Here is a 19,463-nt window from a genome sequence, read left to right on the forward strand (position 1 = left end):
TATTTTCACTAATGGATATTATGTTTTAAAACTCTTGACACTTGACATTTCCTATACTTTTTATATACTTCATTTCATTATATCGTTTTCCATTGAACTGTATATATTGATGGTTTATGCATCACATGATATTGTTGATTTTGGTTGGTTATGCAGTAATTTTTCAATACATAGGTTGCTTGGCAAAGAACAAAAAGTAAACATGCTTTTTTTCAAATGAGGATGCAAATGGTTTTAATTACAGTCCAATGTTAACCAATAAAAAACAATCTTATTAACAATCATTTATTTTTGTTAAGATAAGATCGTCTAAACAAACATTGTTTTGAAGTTTAAAATTTCGTCTAAACAAAATAATGTTTAATTGTGTATGATATCTATTAAATGTGTTAAACGCTACTTTTAAAGATGACTAAACAATATGACATAAGAGTGTCTAAAGTATATATAAAAAGCGTTAAATGTTAGCTCCTAATAGAGTGTCTAATTGCCACAACGTCTAACAAAACATATAAAGTGTCTAACAAAAGTTTCGCTAAATGCTTCATTACTAAACAATTTTACAAGTTACTCAAAACAGACTAGCATCAAACGATCACCAAAACGAATCGTGGCTCATCGCCGATGTTGCCGCTCACCGCCACGTTTAACAAACGAATTAAAGTAAAGAAGTTAAAAATAAAACAAAAATAACAAAATAAACTAACGTAAAAATATAATAAAGTAAAAATAAAATAAAAATAGAATTAAAATAAAAAACTAGTATAGAAAATGAAATAAAAACAAATAATATAAAACGAAATAAAATAGAATTAACATGATAAAAAGACATAAAATAAGATAAAATGGAATTAAAGAAAAAACATATATTATTTAGTCACCCGGACGAAATTGGGTGTTGACACCTAGGTCATCTAAGGGTTTGAATGCATGTAAGTTCAAGCTTTGTTTGTCTGTTGTGTTGTGCTATCTTTTCTGTGCAGATTATCAACTTTATTCAAAAGTCTACTCAAAATGAGAATAACTTTCAGAGACATGAGGATATTCAAAGAATATTTCATACATACCTTTTGTTTGTCTCATCCGTACACACCATAATTATTTTACAAGGAAGCAACATAGCTTCTGACTCCATCATACCAAAAATAAAGTTAAAGCTCAGTAGTGGATCTTTATCGAAAATTTCTATATAAAGAGAAGTGTTGTAGAGAAGACAAGAACTTTTCTATTAAAAATATTATAAGTTCGTTATCTTTCTCTAAGCTATTTTCTTTGCAACTCATCTATGAGAAGATCTTTTACAAGTTTTTATAAGTTCACTATATTATTTATATATCCTTTCTGAGAGTAATCTTTTGTCTTGTAAGAACTCAAGAACACTTGTTGTATTTAGATTCAAAAGTGAATTCCAACACTTTTATTATTTAACTCAATGGAGTTAAACGTTCTAGACAGGTTTTCTAGTGTTGATACTAAGAGTGGTTAAACTTGTCTAACCAACTAGTTAGTGTTGTAAACCAAGAGTGGTTAAACTCATATTAGTGGAACCTCTTAATAGGTTGTTGAGAAAGAACTGAACATAACTCAAATTGGTGAACCAATATAAAACTAAAATCTGCCTTATCGCATTTGTTTTCAAACAACATTTTCCATTCAAACACTTTTGTTAGAGCGGCACAGCAGAATGATTAATGCGTTCAACAAACCAAAACGAGGGTGAATTTGTTTCTTATCGCAAATCGTTCTTTTTAATAACTTTTTCGTGAATATAAATTCCTTAAAAGATTTTAAACAAATTAAAAGAGTAAGGAAGACAAAAAATTGCACAGGTAATTTTTATACTAGTTCAGATCACAAAGATCCTACATCTAGTTATTAATCTCAATTGTTTCACTAGCACAAACCAACAAACTATTACAACCACAAAGAAAATAAACAAGTCGAAGGTTAGAATACCTCTCTTGTTACCCCCAATAGACGAAAGTTACTTTCCCTGTAACCCACAAGGGATGAACTGCTCCTCCGAATGCTTCACGAAGGATGACCACCTCCTTTGAATCTTCACAAAGAATGACAGGCGTTCAACTCAACAACAACAATAACACTCAATCACACTTTCAGTGAAAGTTCTCGCTCTATGTCAACACACCAAGTTCTCAAAGCTACAACACAAGGGTTACACAAACCCTATATACTTATCACCGCACAAAGCAGATAAGAATTTCGATATACACTTATTTTGTATGTTGTATTTTAGAATGAGAGTTTCAATCTAATTTATAAAGATCTCACTCAAAGATACCTCTAAAAATTTGTTGTCAGTTGTTTAGCATGTAATAATCGATTATCCTAATATGGTTCAATAGTCAAAACTTATCTGTTTTTGTGTCCCTTATTTTCACACCATCTCTTTTGTCTTCACACCATTATCTTATTTTTGAAAATACTAATATTATTATTTCATGTTTTTAAGCAAAAGAAAAATCCTTTATTTTTTAAATCTCCCTAGTTCCTCCCACCACTCTTTCTTCTCTACTTTTCTTGTCGACGCTTATCTTCATGAACTCATTTTTTTCGCCATTATTCTATAAATTAATAAAAAAATAGTTTTAATGATATTTTTTAGTCAACAATATAAAGACAATGGAATACAAAAGAAAAATGGTTAACCGTCTTATATTTATATTGTGTAAATCTTACATAAAATACAACATTATCATATGAATCCCCATCATAGCTTCCAAGATTTTACCAGATATAAAATCTTACATCATGTATGTAATGTATTATTTTTAATATATTATCGAAACTGGTTATGCATAGAAAGTACGTAAATTAGAGAACTTCCAAAAAGTTAGCTTCTGAAAGGGTAAACTCTCAGAAAAAAATATAAAAATGAGTGAAAGGAGTGCAAATTGAATTCTCTTTTAGGCTATTGCTTTTCCACTTCATAATTGTTAGGTTTAATGTCTCGGTAGGTCCTTTTTTTCGTCTGGAATTTCAAATAAGTTTCTTACTTATTTGTTGTCTCAATTGAGTTCTTATTTTTGAAAAATTGAAACATAGTGTTAAATTAGACAAACGCTGTTTTAGAGACCATTAGGTGACATGCTGACAATATTGTTTTAAATGACGTGGCAGTAAATACATGATTGTGCCGTGCATTTTGTAATTTCCGAATTAAAAACTTGAGGAAAAATTGGGGAAAAGAACTTAAAGATAGCCTCTTTCTCCCCATTGAGAAATGTGAAAACAGATTGGAGAAAGTGTGAGTGGAACCTTCGCCGGAAGTCGCAATTGCGTGGGAGGCGACGATGTCGTTGGTGAGGAGCTTGATGTTGGTGGCAGTTTTCCTCTCGGCAGCGAGCACCGACGCGCCCCTGGGTTCACAGCGGTGATGGACACCGTGGAAGCCAACATTGGAACCTGGGATACAACTACGAACACACAAAACACCAAACCCACGACATAGGGACAAAGCCACTGAACCCGTAAAGCAGTCGGTCCCAAACGCATCGCAGATTTGAAAAACGCAGTGTCTGAGAAGATCTCTCTTCACAGAAACAAACATAAAAAAGGGCAAAGTGAGAAATTGACGGGAAAGTGAAAAGAAAATTTAAAAAACCAAAGAGAACAAATGAAAAACCATTACCAATTGAAAGTTGCGATTGACAAATGAAGATTCAAAGGGAGATGGAGAGAAATTGGAAGCTACTATTGACAGAGGGCAAAGAAAGCTATTTTACATAGATGAAGATTTGAAAAGAAATGTTGGGGCAGTGAGCAAAACAAGAGATAGGAGTGAAAATTTTGAAATTTTGAATGAATGAGAAAGAGGATGTGAGAAAAAATAGGTTCATTAAAAAAATCAAACACTTAAATCTTCGTATATCTTAAATCGAGTGTTTGGTTAATTGTGATTCCTTTTGAAATCTAGTGTTTTTCACCCACGAATCCTAATTTCACAATCCAACAAAAACGTTGTTTTTTCTCTCTCATGAACCCTAATTTCGCATTTCTCAATTGTAGAGAAAGGGGCTACCTTTAATTTCTTTTTTCCAATTTGTCCTCAATTTTTTAATTCAAAAGTTCCAAAATAAACATCACAATCATGTAGTTACACGTCATTTAAAATAATACGGTCAGCAAGCCAACTAATGATCTCTTAAACGATGTTTGTCTAATTTGACGGCAAGCCTTTTTTCGTTTCAATTTTTTTAAAAATAAGGACCTAATTGAGACAACAAATAAGTAGGAGACTTATTTGAGATTCTGGACGAAAAAATTACCTATTGAAACATTAAACCTAATTATTAAATGTATCTCCACAACATGATGAAAAGACTTAACACCTTTCATTATTGCATAATGTCATCTATGTTGTTGCCTCAATGCTAAGAAGAGAGGAAAAATATTGTAGAAAAAAAAGGCCATGTTCTATTTTTTTTTTCAAAATGTATTTCGTGTGCTTTGGAACACATTATATGCGTTCCCAAAAATTTATTCTCAAAATCTCGGTTAAAAAAATTTGTTCTAAAATGTATTTTGAAATTCTATTTAAAAAACCTCATTCTCAAAAGTTCTGTTCCAAAAATCTTGTTTTGAAAATCTTATTTCTGAAATTTTGGAAAGCTTGTTCTGAAAGTTTCGAAATATATAATCCGTAAGTCACTTCTACATAAGATAAATTAGTCATTTTGAAAATTTGAGAGGTAGTGTGATGAAATTTTAGGGGTACAGAAAGTAGCATCTTTTTTATTTTCCGGTGTGTAGCCCTATAATTAATGGGCAAGAATTGCTGGCCCATTTTGATTCTTCTGGATCGCAAAATGAAACCCCCTTGTTTTCTTGAGTAGGAAGTTGAGATCGACACTTTAATACCGGAAGAGCACCGTCTCCACTCTCGACTTCTTCGTTGCACTTTCTCGAAAACCAATACACCACTCTCGTCGCCGCCGTCGTCATCGTCGTCGACCATCGCAAGCGCTGTCGCACTCCGCCGTCATCCGTTAGGGTTAAGATGAGTCGAGGAAGTGGAGGCGGATACGATCGTCACATCACTATTTTCTCTCCCGAGGGACGCCTCTTTCAAGTTGGTACGTTACTCGAATCTCTTCTTTTCCTGTGACCTCTAGCAACAACAGCGACGTTTTGATAAGTGAAATACGGTTTAGATCTTTCACTTCAATTTCTGCAATTCTGTGCGGAAAACAATTATTTTTGTGTACTTTAGAAGAAATCATTGCTGTAATTTTTGTGATTTCAGTTTAGATTAGTGGTAGTGGATTAGTGTGCCAGGATAGTAATGTGGAAATCGGAAGTTAAGAAATGCGCTTGACTCTGAATTGATTGATTGTGTGCTCACTTACGAATGGAATATTTTGTTCTCTTTTCATAATGAGTATCTCTTTGTCCTTTTTTGTGTTCTTTTCTTTTTCAATTTTTGGAATAATGTTATGTTCAGCCTTGTTTTAGCCCTATCTGCCTTAAATCTGTAACTCTCTCTAATTAACGAAATGGCCTGGATTGGGGTAGGTTTATGATTACACTTGTTTGACTTGTTTGGAATGAGTTGACTAGTAAGTTAGGCTATAGTGTTGAGTGGTGGAAATTTTTATGCATCATGAAACAGAGTATGCTTTCAAGGCTGTTAAGGCTGCTGGAATCACCTCAATCGGTGTCCGAGGAAAGGATTCCATTTGTGTTGTTACTCAGAAGAAGGTTCCGGTGAGTACTGATAGTTGGTTCTTTGATCTTTGTTTTGTTTATGTGTGCTGGATGCTTAAGTTAGGATAACATGCAGGATAAGCTTTTGGACCAGACAAGTGTTACACACCTCTTTCCCATCACAAAGTACCTTGGTTTGTTGGCGACTGGCATGACAGGTATATTTTTCATTCCATCTCTGCTTCTTTTGTTGTAGGCATTTGTGAATTTATTTTGCATATCTTTTAGTTAAAGTATATGTATTTTTATCTGTACAAGTTAAATTGGGTAGAGTTTCACAAATGTTGTATCTCGATTAAAACATAAATTACAAGTTCAAAAATATGATATCAACCCAAGCTACTGGTTAGTGAGAGGATAAATAAGAAAGACATGGTGATTATTAGATAATGCTTATAATTTTCCTAGATTATGGCATATAGGAAATTAGATATTCGTTTTGGTGCCAAACCTTTGTGTTTCAGATGTACATTTTGTTTCATGTGTAATATTGATCAATAAATCTATGAAATCTTTCATAAAATATAAATAATAGTTTATGATGAGAAATAACCTTAATGTTACTGTCGAAGTTATGTCTATGGATAACATAAACTATGACCAGGTTCACATTCTGATGGTGATATAACTATAATTAATAATTTATGAAGAGAAAAGACTTTAGTTATACTGTCCAGGTTTTGCCTACTGATAACATAACATACTGGATTCGCAATAGAGACAATAATATTATTGTTTTTTCTGTAAATTAAACTTTGATGTATGAGCACATGTTCAAATTTCAGTCAGAGTAAACAGAGCTTTTTAGTTTTTCAGATCTGTTTAGAACTGAAATTTCCTTACATTATAAATTCATTTTTTGATTTATTTTGGAATACATCTTTGCAGCTGATGCTAGGACACTGGTCCAACAAGCAAGAAATGAAGCAGCTGAGTTTCGCTTTACATATGGATATGAGATGCCTGTAGATGTGTTAGCTAGATGGTAAGCAGTTCAGTTTTTGAAACATATTTTTCCACCATAATATTACAAGCTGCTGATTATTCTTTTTCATATATGCTTGCAAATTATCATTTTTTAATGAAGAATTTCATCTGCACTTCATTTAAGGTAACTGGATAAGTACAAGATAGGCATTGATCCATATTGTTGTAACGTTCTTCTAATAATTGGATTGCGAGTGGGAAGTCCATTGGTCGTCCTACTTTGTTGACTAGGTAGATTGCAAGCTGACGAATCAGTAAACAACCTAATGTACTAAAACAGTGAAGAAACTGCTCCTTTCAAACAGGTGCTGCTGTTAACAGATCCCACAGTAGGAACCGTTAGGGCCATGGATTTATATGCCATTTTCGGACATTAATTTCTTTATTAATATTATCATCTGTTTCTGAAAAGGATGCTGAATGCTAATGAAGAATGGAAGTGTTAGACCTGATATTTAGTTTTATAAGGGTTGAATTTATTTGGTGATTGGTGAGATTGCTCATTGATGTCTTTCCTTTTTCCTAGTTGGTTTGATAAAGAACTTACTGCAAATTTTATAGTAAAGTTGGCGATTAACTTTCTCATGCATTTCCATCTGCCTTGTTTTCTATCTGTGGTTTTTTGTCATCTTCACCTAGTTTTTCTAATTTAATAAGTAATAAACTAGTTGTGTCCAAATTTTCATCCAGTCTCTGGAAATAGCATTGATTATGATTAAACATTTGGGATATAAAGGTATTTGGCAAAGGATAGTAAACCATTTCTTAGACACTTTTAGAGTTTGAGCTTTCTATGGCTGCATTAATGTACTTATAAAAATTCCTTAAATAAAATGCTATCAGCTTTTGCAGCAGTGCCACCGTGGTAGTGTTGTTTGCTTTAGCATTACTTCTAAATAACTTGTGCTTTTGCTTTCAATTTTATGGTTCGATGTGGTTGTAGGGTATTATCTCTGGGTAATCTGGTCTGTCAGGATTCATTTCTGTGATCTCGAAAGGATTATCAAACAGATTTTTAAAGTTAAATATGTCTGCTAGCTTTAACATTGAAGATTGTGATGGTATTTTTGTCATTTTTATGATTTTCTGTATTGAAGTATATAGTAACTGAATATGGGTTCGATGAGGAAATCTTTTTGACATGTTTGATGCATGCAGAATAAATTTAATTGCAGTGGTAGTTGTGTCTATGCACATTGTGGAAGGTTTTCGGCTGCTGCCTTGTTAGTGTAGTATTCAGTATGATACGGTTTTCTTAAGGTGTTTTTATGGTTTACAGCTTTGCTTCTTTCATTATCCATGTAAAAAGAATCCTTGTTTTCTTTTGTACATTTTATCAATACCAATATATAAATAACCTTTTCTGCCTGTCTTCTCTCTCTCTCTCTCTCTCTTAACTTGAATATGCCTCAACATTATTTTGAAAGAGTCTTTTTATAATCATTAATCTCTTAAATTGAATCTGATTGTAGTTTTGAGTTTTATCAAAGGCTACATTATTTTAGCTACTGTATATTAGGATTCTACAACTTGCAATATTTATAACATCTTTTGTGTCTGCCTTTGTTATCTTTTATACTTACAGGATTGCAGACAAATCACAAGTCTATACCCAACATGCATATATGAGACCACTTGGAGTAGGTAGGTTTTCTTCTTAGCTTTTTCCCTGTTGAACAAATGTTTAACTTTTTTGAAAATTCGCATAAATTGTGTTTGTATCATAAAAGATATTTAATAATTCAATTACCTACGATTTTTATTGACACCATTTCTTCTTTCTGTGATTTCAAATCTGTTGTGCCATGAAGTTGCTATGGTTTTGGGTATAGATGATGAATACGGACCACAGCTTTACAAATGTGATCCTGCTGGTCATTACTTTGGTCACAAGGTACGTGGAAGATCTTTCTGACTTTGATTGACAGTAGATATTTTAGTGGTTTGTTGCTATTTAATCAGAAGATGAAAAACATCTTGATAATAAACTCAATTTTATAAAAGTTTCTAAGTTATAACTTTCATCGATTTAAATGTCTCATGCATTGAAAATAATTATCTCACATCATTAAATAGTTAAATGATAGAGGGGTTTGGGGATGACTACACCAAGATTGACTGGTGCCTTTATTCATGAAAGTTGTTTATTCCATTTCTTCTATTACAAGTGTAAGATTGCATTGTATGAGCTTACTGAGATGATTTATTGATTGAACTACTGAACCAAATGAAAAGTTATCATGGCAGTATAACTACAGTTATGATTGACCAAGAAAAGGAGGATTATAACTAGTCAATAATGCCGGTAAGGGAGTATGTAAATTAGTGATTTTGTAAAAATGATTTAGCAACCTTGAATTCATCACAAGTTGTTCATATTTTGAACTTTATGCAGCAATTATCTTTATAATGTACTAGTGTTATAAAATGTGTAACCATATATGTAAAAGATCTTGAACCTTCAACTGCCCCTAAATTGCCCCGTCCTTATTTGGTCTAAATTTTACTTCCTAGTAGAACTAGTAACATTGAGAAACTTATGCATCTTTGGTGCTTAGTGATTTTGTTATTTTAAAAAAAATCTGTATTGCAATTTTTGTTTTGTTAGATCTGCTGACTACATTTCCTTCTGAATTTTTCATTGCTTGTCCATATATATGTAAGATTATGATGCACATTGGTTTCGAACCTTGTAAACTTTTCAAAGCAAGTGATGGTGTTTCTGTTTCTTCATTAGTTCATGCTTTTGTTATCTGTTCGTATTTGTATACAGAAATTCAAGTGTCTAAGAATCTATTATGATGTACTCAGGCCACAAGTGCTGGATTGAAGGACCAAGAGGCAATTAATTTCTTGGAAAAGAAGATGAAGAATGACCCTTCATTTACTTATGAGGAGACGGTGCAGGTAGTGCTCTTTCGATTTTTTTTCCTCCATTTATATCTGTTTAGTTTGAGAAATAAACAATCTTTACACTGGTTTTTTGGTTGATGTGGAAAATGAAGATCCCATGTTTTGTCTCCAAGAATGTCTGTTATCAAAGATATATATTTCATCATGTCAGATTTCCTCCATTCTTTTTTAGATAAACAGTGAATTTTGTTGGTTTTTTCTTCTGGCAACATAATTATATTGTATAGTTGTGCTATTATGTTCTATAACTATTAGTCCGCATGAAACTTACTGGACAAAATGTTGAATTCACTTGTGTTTGCTGAAGATTATCTGTTCTAACAGAAGTTGAAAAGTCTGAAACATGAGTGAGTAGATTTAAATAATCTCAATTTTGGCTTTGCTTAGAATAGGAATGATGGTTGTTATCTTCTGTAAGTGTTAATGCCAGACAGAGGACTTATCCATGGGAATCAGATAATGTTACAAGAACTAAACTTTTGGTTCCTTATTAAAACTATATCTTATTACGTTAGTTATGACATTATAATATTTGTTGTCCCCGCCTGTATCTTAATTTAATTAGTTTCTTATCTGTATTTATCTCATAAATGGTTGTTAGTTTTTGTTTGCAAGACTTTTACCAATATTGCAACTAAAGGCATTTGAAATTGAATTTTTTAATATCAATTTTGTTAATAGTTATTAAATTTCGTTTCTATGTTCTGACTTGAAGATTTCCCTGCCTGTTCTTTTTTTTTTTTTTCTTTTTATCAGACTGCCATTTCTGCTCTCCAATCAGTTCTTCAGGAGGATTTTAAGGCCACTGAGATTGAGGTAGAATTTTATTCCCCTTCCTAATTGAAATTTGCAAACTAAGCCATATCTTTATAAAGTTATTGCCGGATTTCATTCGTGTGTAATCCCTAGCAAAGGACCAAGACTGGTCTTTAATATTAAAAAGATTTTTAACAACTTTCTTGTTCCTTCTTGTTAAATGTAAGCCATATATATTTATCGTACACAGCCTATTGCGTTTGTTTGAACAGGCAATTCGTGTCAGAACATTTTTCTTCTGCTTTCGTTGTTTCATTAGTTTTACTTGTAGGTGAATAGAAATCTAACTTCTCATCCACTCGAGTTGCAATTCTTTGTGATTCTAATGCTTAATTTGGACTGCTAATAAGTGAAACTGATATTGGTGTGTAATGGAGGATTGTGTTGTAAAATGGTGGGTAAACTGAAGGACTGTATTTTAACTTGTTCCAGAAGTGGATACTTTATTTTGAAATTACATTCAGTGGCGTTAATCTGTGTTTACAATTTTTATGTAAAGTGCGACTTGAAGGATTAAAATTGTTGCGGTTATAACCATTGAACAAACGTTTTCTTCACTGACTTATTGCAAATGGTTGTGCCTTGCGTTTTCCAGGTTGGAGTGGTGCGAAAGGATAATCCAGAATTCAGAGTTCTAACCACTGAGGAAATTGATGAGCACTTGACTGCAATAAGTGAGCGTGACTGAGTTCTTAATAGCATGTAATTGTTCAATCTTTCTAATGCTAGATTAAATTATGCATTTGCTTTCTCGGATCACATTCAACGAATTGATTTCCTTGTGATAATTTGATTAGTATGTAACCGAAGAATGTTGTTGAAGATGGTATTTGCTTCCTATTACAAGTTTATTTGGGAGAACATTTTATGTTCAACCAATCTCTCCATACACTTTAAAAGAAGTTGGTGATTACGTAATGAAGTCATGCATGGTGTTAAAAATTTTGGCCTTGCGTGGAGATTTGAACTTCAACTTCAGTTCAGGACGTGATCTTTCTTTATAATTTAAAAAACAATTTTTATGTGATTTTCCTATGAAATCATCCAAATAAAGTTATATAATAAGAAATTAATTTCGCATGTGAAGAAGCTCTATTCCGGTGAGCTCGAAACTTTATGAGAGCAAATACAATAATGTCCAGTTGAGAAGCGAATGTTCGCCAAAAAAAGATATCTGAACGATACATGTTCTCTCATTTGTGTCCGAATTAGGGTAGGAAGCGAGAGTCTTCCAATTGGGTAAAAGAGGTTGAAGATGAGTTGAAATTTTGGTATTTTGATTGTTATAAATAAAAAATAATTATGTTTTTAATATTTTTTTTATAAATATATTATAATAAACAAAAGACAAAATCCCGCGATTATAGGTAAAAGAAACTTACTACTTTTGTACACAATTAATTATGTATATGTGCAAACTTTTATATCCAGTATCTATCTGGCCATCTCTCTCTTTTTTCGCTTCTTTTTTTCAATCTAGTCATCATGGGAGACAACGGTGACTAGGGATGGCAACGGATCGGGTCGGGTACGGATAGTGCCTACCCGCAACCCGACCCGACAAAAAAAAATCCACCCGCTACCCGACCCGCTACCCGTACGGATACCCGCTTAAAAAATATCCGCGTATATTTTAAAACCCGCGGATACCCGTGGATATCCGCGGATACCCGCAAATATTAAAATAATATATATTTTAATAAATTATTAAAATAAAATTTAAATAAAATTATAAAAAATACATAAAATATAATATAAATTAAATTAAATATAAATTTTAATTAAATTTAATATTGTAAAATATAAATTAATGTTAATTTTAATTAAATTTAACTTAATAAAATGTAAATTAAATTTTTATTTTTATTTTTTGCGGGTAGCGGATATCCGCGGGTACGGATAGTATAATATCCGCACCCGACCCGTTTATAAGCGGGTATTAAAATATCCGCTACCCGCAGATTGCGGGTAGTAAATATCCGCGGGTATCAACTATCCGTCGTGGATTTTATCCGCGGATATCCGCGGGCGCGGATTTTTTTGCCATCCCTGACGGTGACCTTCCATCCCTCCCTTCATAAAGGCAATTTAGTTTAATATTTATTAAACAGTTGAAAAAAGCAAATAAAAAAACATTTGTTATCATTTTTCTGGCAGTGCCCTTAAATTTTAAACCGAATGAAGTAAAATGATGAAAAATAAAACACTTTTCTCTTTAAAAGTTGACTTGTTTGTAACTTTGGTTTGATGCTAATTACATTTTATTAATAATGTCAGTATTTAAATTATACCAATTGTAATAAACATAGTACATTGCTATTTGTAATTTTATTTTACTTTTTGTAGTTTAGTTTCTTAACTTGTTTTCTTTAATTTTTGGTTTCTATTTCTTTTAACATACTCTAAATCTTTAATTTTTTATTATTTGTAACTTTATTTAATTTTCAGTTTTAAAAAGTCGACGTCTTCAATCTTAGTCTGTAAAGTAAATTTTTTAGTATTTTCCATAATATTACTATGTAATTGAACAAAAAAAATTTAATAAAGTTACAAATAGTTAAGAATTAAACTATCAAAATTACACAAAATGAAATTCAAGAACCAAAATTATGAATAATCAAAAGTTAAGAGAATAAAATCACAGAAAAAAAATTAGATACCAAATTAGGAATTTTGTAAAACATAGAAATCAAAATAACAATTAAGTAATGTTTTTTTAATAAGAATATTATCAATCTAAAACTTAAAATACAATTGGGGAACAACACGAATTAAGTAATGTATGTAAGTTTTATCCCTAATGAAAGACAGTCACAAAATCATACTAAAGTGAGTGATAATATTATTATAAAGTTAATGATATCATACTTTGTTCGAAGTAAGAGAGTTTAATTCGATAAATCGTCTGATATACTTTGTTATCATTTTTTTTTGTCTTTCACAAGGGTTTTAAAAAAATTATAGGAGTTCATAGGTTTTACGTCTGACATACTGAATTGTTTAATATCTCTTTTAAAATTTAATGATATTTTCTCTCTTTGCCTGATTAGAAGTTTGAGAGAGAATTTGAGTTCTACCATAATATTTATTTCAAATTTTTCTTCCATTAACTAAAAAAATCCTTACAAATATATAATCATACATATACATATACATATATACATATATATATATATATATATATATATATATATATATATATATATATATATATATATATATATATATATATATATATAAAAGAGATAATGTTATTCATCACTTTATTTTCTCAAATGGATATTTAAGGATCTCTTTTATTCATAGATATTGAAACCAAATCAAGATCCATTTCTTAATATATCTTTCTATCTATCGATAAATAGAAAGATATAAATTTCTATCTGGATCTATCTCCATATTTAGGGGGATTTGACCTATGTTGAAGGTGGCTTGCTTACCAAGCCACCTACTTGAGAAATTAGTCACCAGAAAGAAGCGATGAGGACGCAAAGCTATTTATGAAGCTTCCCCTTGTAGTCAAAGTACTTGACGTTACTTTTATTCAAAAGGCTTCCGACTTTATCCGATTTTCATAATTGTAATCATTTGTCATTCTGATGCTTCATCCATCAACCTTTTTTTCAATAACGGTACGCTCTAAAGTAAAGGACAACAATCTTTACTTTAGATAGTTAATCATATAAAAAGGGGATTCAATAACAGTCTAAGACAACAAGGTGCAACCCGTATGGATATAACTTCCATTTTGCTAGTCTGCCCCATAGTTCAAGCATGAAAAAAATAAGTGTCACTAACCTAACTTCTTTCAATTTTGAGCATCAACATCAAATTCAATAGCTATAAAAAAAAGCAAGGGATTCTAGCAGCCTCCTAGGCTTTATCAAGTTGCGGCTTTTAATAGATTATGAAATATGGACGTGTGTCCTAGGATTATTAATCTCCCTATATTAAGTGGACGAAACTATGTCGTGTGCGATGGGGTGGGAGTGTACGGACCACCGTCCCCACCTACAGTAGATCCAAATCAACCCCTTCTCTTCAAGGATCCTATGATTCCTCTCACGCTTGTGCCCCCGAATATTCCTACTTTGCAAGAACCTCTACTATCATATAAGGTTTGAGGTGACATACTTTATTCAAGGTATGATCTCCTCAATTTCAGGAGGATGCCAATCTCTAGCATATGACCTCAACTATAACGAACCAGGTGATAGTTGAATGCTATGTTGAGGCAACATTGGTAGAGGATGGGTTTGACCCATTTTCTATACTTGATAGGTATAGGACCTTTGTATCCTTCTCCATTCTTTGCGAGGGGAACTTCTCTCAAAATGCACCTATCATGCCTATGTTTCTCAAATGAGAGAGTTTGGCACTAGACAGAGCATTTCATATAGGTAGGTCATAGACATCGTTACCAATTTTGATGTGAACCACATTTACGAAAGAGCTTATTGAGGATCTTTAGGGATATAACTTTGAAAGAAATTTCGTAATTTAGTAAAAAATAAGGAACATAATTTTCGAAACTTCAACATCTTGAACTACAGAACTCCAATTGAGGTGTTTCCAAAATGGTGTCAAAGATCACATTTTGAACTACAAATTAGATGTGTAGAACGAAATTTATGAATAAGATATAAAACGGGGCAGAAATTGAAAAAGAAAAAAAAAACAAAGGGACAAAGATAAACAAAAGAAAAGAATCATTCTTCTACAGGAGGAAACACACAGAGGATGGAAAGTCCTTTGATACAACCAAGGATTATTGAATCACTCAAGAACTTAGGAGAATCACTCTCACTAAGATAGAAGGGATAAAACCCTAATTTATCTACATAAAAACCTAACTTGTGCATTTTTTATGAAAATAGTTAAGCTTATAAGGGCTAATGTCTAAGTTTCCAAATTGGGCCCTTATTACAACTTGAACATAAAGTCAAACTAAAGCCCACTAACTGATTGACCCAAAGGCATAATTTTGTCAACCAATTTTACAAATATTTGGCTATTTTAAAAACAAACTAATAACTTGTAAAATAAAACACCAACAAAATGATGTTTTAGTTATCCTCCATTTGGGCCATAATGCAATTCACCATTTTGGCGTTTTTTCTTGAAATTTGGGCTTGTATTCAATTAATATGGACAACACTTGTTGAAGAGCTTCCTTTGCTTCCTTGTTCTAGCCCTTGTCATAGGTCCTCCAAGTCTTTCAAGTGGATTATTTTCATTGCTCATGGTCACATCTAATCATTGGTTGGATTCACATCAAGCTCTCATCTTCTTTTGGAGAAGGCTGGTGGTAGGTGGATTTAACGCTTATAGATGTATTTTAAGTTTAAGAGCGATCACTTTGAACTTTTACTATATTTATAAAATAAGCGAAGGTCATGTACAACAACCTTAACCGCACAAACTTGGGTTGGGCCTACCTCCATCCCTAGAGGAGCCGTATGAGGCGGAAGCTCCACATATGGTTTTGAACCCGAACATTTCCAGCAATGGGGCCTAGGAACCAATATGATGATTGAATTAGGTAGGGTGGTTGGCCTATGATGAGTGCATATTTATGCCTCATTTAGCCTTTAATATTGGATTCTTAATTGGCTTTTGTACTTTAATAGAATATTTTAATTAGGATTTGTTATAATTGGGTTTATTTAGCATGAGATTAAAAAACATGTTAAAAATAACTTTTAAGTTGCATAAATGTTCTTGGGATATTTTTATGTGTGTTAGTGCAACTATAGCTCAATTGAGCTCATTGAGGTGTGAAAATAAAATGATAAAAGTTTCATGACACCTTAAAGATAAATCCAAGAATTCCAAATAATCAAGACCATAAGAAGTTAATCTAAGTATAGCATGAAAAAGTGAAGAAATTTGGCTAAGTCAAGAAGAGGAAACAAACAACGAAAAATGGATCTTGTGGTTTTCTCTATTTCTTCTACTAAGAGGACATTAATAATTGATAAATGTTTATGATTAAAGATAATTTGGGGAAAATGTCTTAAGATATTTTATTTGATATTGTTAAATAATTACCTTATTTAACTATATCAATAAATATGAAAAAATAATATTTACCAAATCTTTTTTAATCTAGCATATATCTTCTCAAATATTTTTAGATCTTTACAACAATCAAATATTCACTCTCCTTCATTATGCACATTACATTTTCTTTCTTCTTGGAGAGCTCCCATGGAGGTTTTTTCGTTTTCCTTTTCTTTGTACTGAATTCGTATTTTAAATTCTCAACTTTATTCCATTTCTCTTTTGTTTCCATTGGCCATTTTCGTTTTCTGTACTTTGGGTTATCTTCCATTTTCGTTTTCTGTTTTGCTAGCTTGTTGTGTTGGTTTTTGTCCTTTCGTTTTACTCTTTTCAACTCGTTTTCTAGCTTAAGTTTTATATTGAATATGAATTTCTGATTGTAGTTTTGTTGGTGCATTTTTGGGTTTGCATTGCGATTTCATTTTTGCATTCATTTTGGTTTGTAGGTTGCATTTCATTTTGTAAGTAGGTGTTCATTTTCTAGTGCAGTTCCGTGTTTTTCTAGCTCTTTGTTTTGCGTTTTTAATGCTTGGTTGCAGTTTCAATTCGTTCATAATTGTAGCTTAATCGATTTGGGTTGGTCATTGGTGATTTTGCAACGTTTTCCATGAGATTCTATGCTATTATTGCGATTATGCTACTGCCACTTTGCATCTCATTCTCTGTTGTGCACTTGTGATTAAGACACGCTTAATGGTCTAATTTGGGTTAATTATCGCTTAGTTAATTAATATATTCGGTGCATAATTGATTGAACAAGGTGCATTTCGTTTGCTTAATTCAAATTTAGGATAACCCAGTTGATCTTCGCTTAGTTGGTTGATTGGTGTTGGAATAGGGTAAAGCAATGTTTAGTTAATTATTAATCGAGGATTAGAAGTGTTGTAACTGAGCTGATGACCAACCTGTCTCTAGTCAGTGTTTTAATTTCGAGTCTTAATTAATTAGTAAAACTGTCCACATAACCACCACAACCACGTGTTCGACCTAATTCCTAAACCACATTTGGTCCTTGAGAGATGACCTGTGGGTCATTCTCCTAACTTATACTGCACTTAATTGTATGTTAATTTAATTCGGGTACAACCTCGATCAAGAGACTTAGGAAAACACATTAAGGGAGCTTAGGAACCCTTTGAGGAATTCAAAATTCATCCACCCTCTTTTCTCTCATCTTCTCCACACTCTCTTCTTCTATTTTCATGTTATTTCAACATTTCATGGAGTGTTAAGCCTCTAGGGTTGATTATGCTGTAATTTCTTAACTGGATTCTAAGATTAGATGAATAAATTTGTTTTTTCTTTTGATTGTTTTTGTGATTTATTTTTATATATGTCTTTTGCTTCTTAATTAAGTAAAAGTAATGATTTTTACATTATAGCAATTTAGCATGATGTCAAATCTACATAACATATCAATCATATGAGTCCAAGGGTTTTTAATTTTAATTGAGAATTTACTTTGATTAAAGTTAGAAACTTTCATATGATTGAATGAGTTTTTGTCAATAATTGAGAATATATTTTGATTAGTGGTAAAAGCTTTAACGAGAATTAATCAAGAATGTAATTTGGTTAATTAGCTTTTTACTTTATATAAGAGGTAAAAGAATATACATGATTAGGCATAGTAATATTTAATTGAGAATGTACTTTGGTTATATTTACTATGACTAATCTAAAAATTATTGCTTTTAATTGAGAATTTACATTGATTAATTTGAAAATCTAAGGTAATAATTAATTGAACAATAATCTTCTAGATAACCAATGATGAATCCTATTTTGAAAAAGCAATGAAATCAACTTATTTTCTTTATCATTAGTTTTTATCCTTTTAAATTTCTTTATAAATTTCTTTCTTTCTATCTTTTGTTACTTCGTTCTTTAATCATTTCTTTATCTTTATCTTCTTTATTATTTTACTAACCCTTTCGTATAATTTTTATAAGAACTAATATTTTAAGAATAAGTTTCGTCTTCGTTGGGAGACGACTTAGGGTTGAATTTACTCTTTCTATTTTGTTGACTACTATCTCAGCAATACTTAAGTTGTTGTAGTTTAGTAGTATTAATTTGATCGCGTCAACGACAACGTTAACAAATTTAGCGCCATTGCTGGGGAACATGGTTAGAATTTTTATTATTTTTATTCTTATTTTATTTTTGTTATTTTAATTTTTTTATTTGTTTATCACTAACATTTTCTTTTTCTCTATTTTATTTTCCATTATTTATTTTATTTTATTTTCTTTAGTGGTGATATCTGTTGACTTAGCTGCGGAACAAAAAGAAAAGTTGTTACAACATGAAAACAAATAAGACTTAAATTCATTTGATATCATTGTAGATAAAAATTTAAAGATACATGCATGTTTATTTTCTTTTTTAGCATAAGTAGAAAAAAAATTATTAAAATTCTAAAAGTATTTGTTTTTATTAAAAATAAAAAATTTAAAAGTTAATAAAATTGTACACAATGACTTGTACTTCATAAAATTAAAGAAAATAAATTTTGACATATGATAAGATTGAGCCAAAAGATTCAAAAGTTTTTTGTCTTCTCCCCAAAATAAGTCTATAAAAGATAATTTTTGAAATAAGTGTGGGGGAGACAAATATTAATTAGAATTTTTTTTCTTGTGTTTTTCAATTTTTGTTTTATTTTCGTAAAAAGAATGTGATTTCTTTTTGAGAAAATTGTGAAAGTATTAACTTTCTTGGTGAAAGTTTTACATAATAAGTCTCATAAGAAATTCACCCAAAAATATTTTTATTGTTTTCAATAAAACATATTGACATTAAATTTTAGGATTTGATTTAGTTATTGGAATTATTATAATCTTGAAATAGTAGTCATGTTTTATGTTGAATGGATTGTTGAATTGATTAGAAGTTAGCCTAATTGATTCATAACTATACATTATTAATTGAGTTAATTTTAGAATTACTTGGTT

At 31.3% G+C, this 19,463-nt stretch overlaps 1 protein-coding gene across 1 annotated transcript; it reads left to right on the plus strand.

Moving 5' to 3' along the window:
* Window positions 1–4,852: 4,852 nt before the first annotated feature.
* LOC124824307 (proteasome subunit alpha type-6) lies at window positions 4,853–11,318 on the plus strand. Its single transcript, XM_047296726.2, has 9 exons — window positions 4,853–5,096; window positions 5,633–5,727; window positions 5,804–5,885; window positions 6,616–6,712; window positions 8,300–8,358; window positions 8,526–8,608; window positions 9,526–9,621; window positions 10,384–10,443; window positions 11,039–11,318. The coding sequence occupies exons 1-9, from the start codon at window positions 5,021–5,023 to the stop codon at window positions 11,129–11,131; spliced, it is 741 nt and encodes a 246-aa protein (XP_047152682.1). The 5' UTR covers window positions 4,853–5,020; the 3' UTR covers window positions 11,132–11,318.
* The last annotated feature ends 8,145 nt before the right edge of the window (window positions 11,319–19,463 follow it).

Source organism: Vigna umbellata, chromosome 3, assembly GCF_029865625.1.
Source record: "Vigna umbellata cultivar VRB3 chromosome 3, Vumbellata_1.0, whole genome shotgun sequence".
NCBI classification, from domain to species: domain Eukaryota; kingdom Viridiplantae; phylum Streptophyta; class Magnoliopsida; order Fabales; family Fabaceae; genus Vigna; species Vigna umbellata.

What these genes read in the sequence shown, in the direction of transcription:
- LOC124824307 (XM_047296726.2), top strand. Translation starts at nt 5,021, where the DNA reads ATGAGTCGAGGAAGTGGAGGCGGATACGATCGTCACATCACTATTTTC. An exon ending in GGGACGCCTCTTTCAAGTTG is followed by an intron (nt 5,097 to 5,632) that starts GTACGTTACTCG and finishes ATCATGAAACAG; the next exon opens with AGTATGCTTTCAAGGCTGTT. An exon ending in TTAAGGCCACTGAGATTGAG is followed by an intron (nt 10,444 to 11,038) that starts GTAGAATTTTAT and finishes TGCGTTTTCCAG; the next exon opens with GTTGGAGTGGTGCGAAAGGA.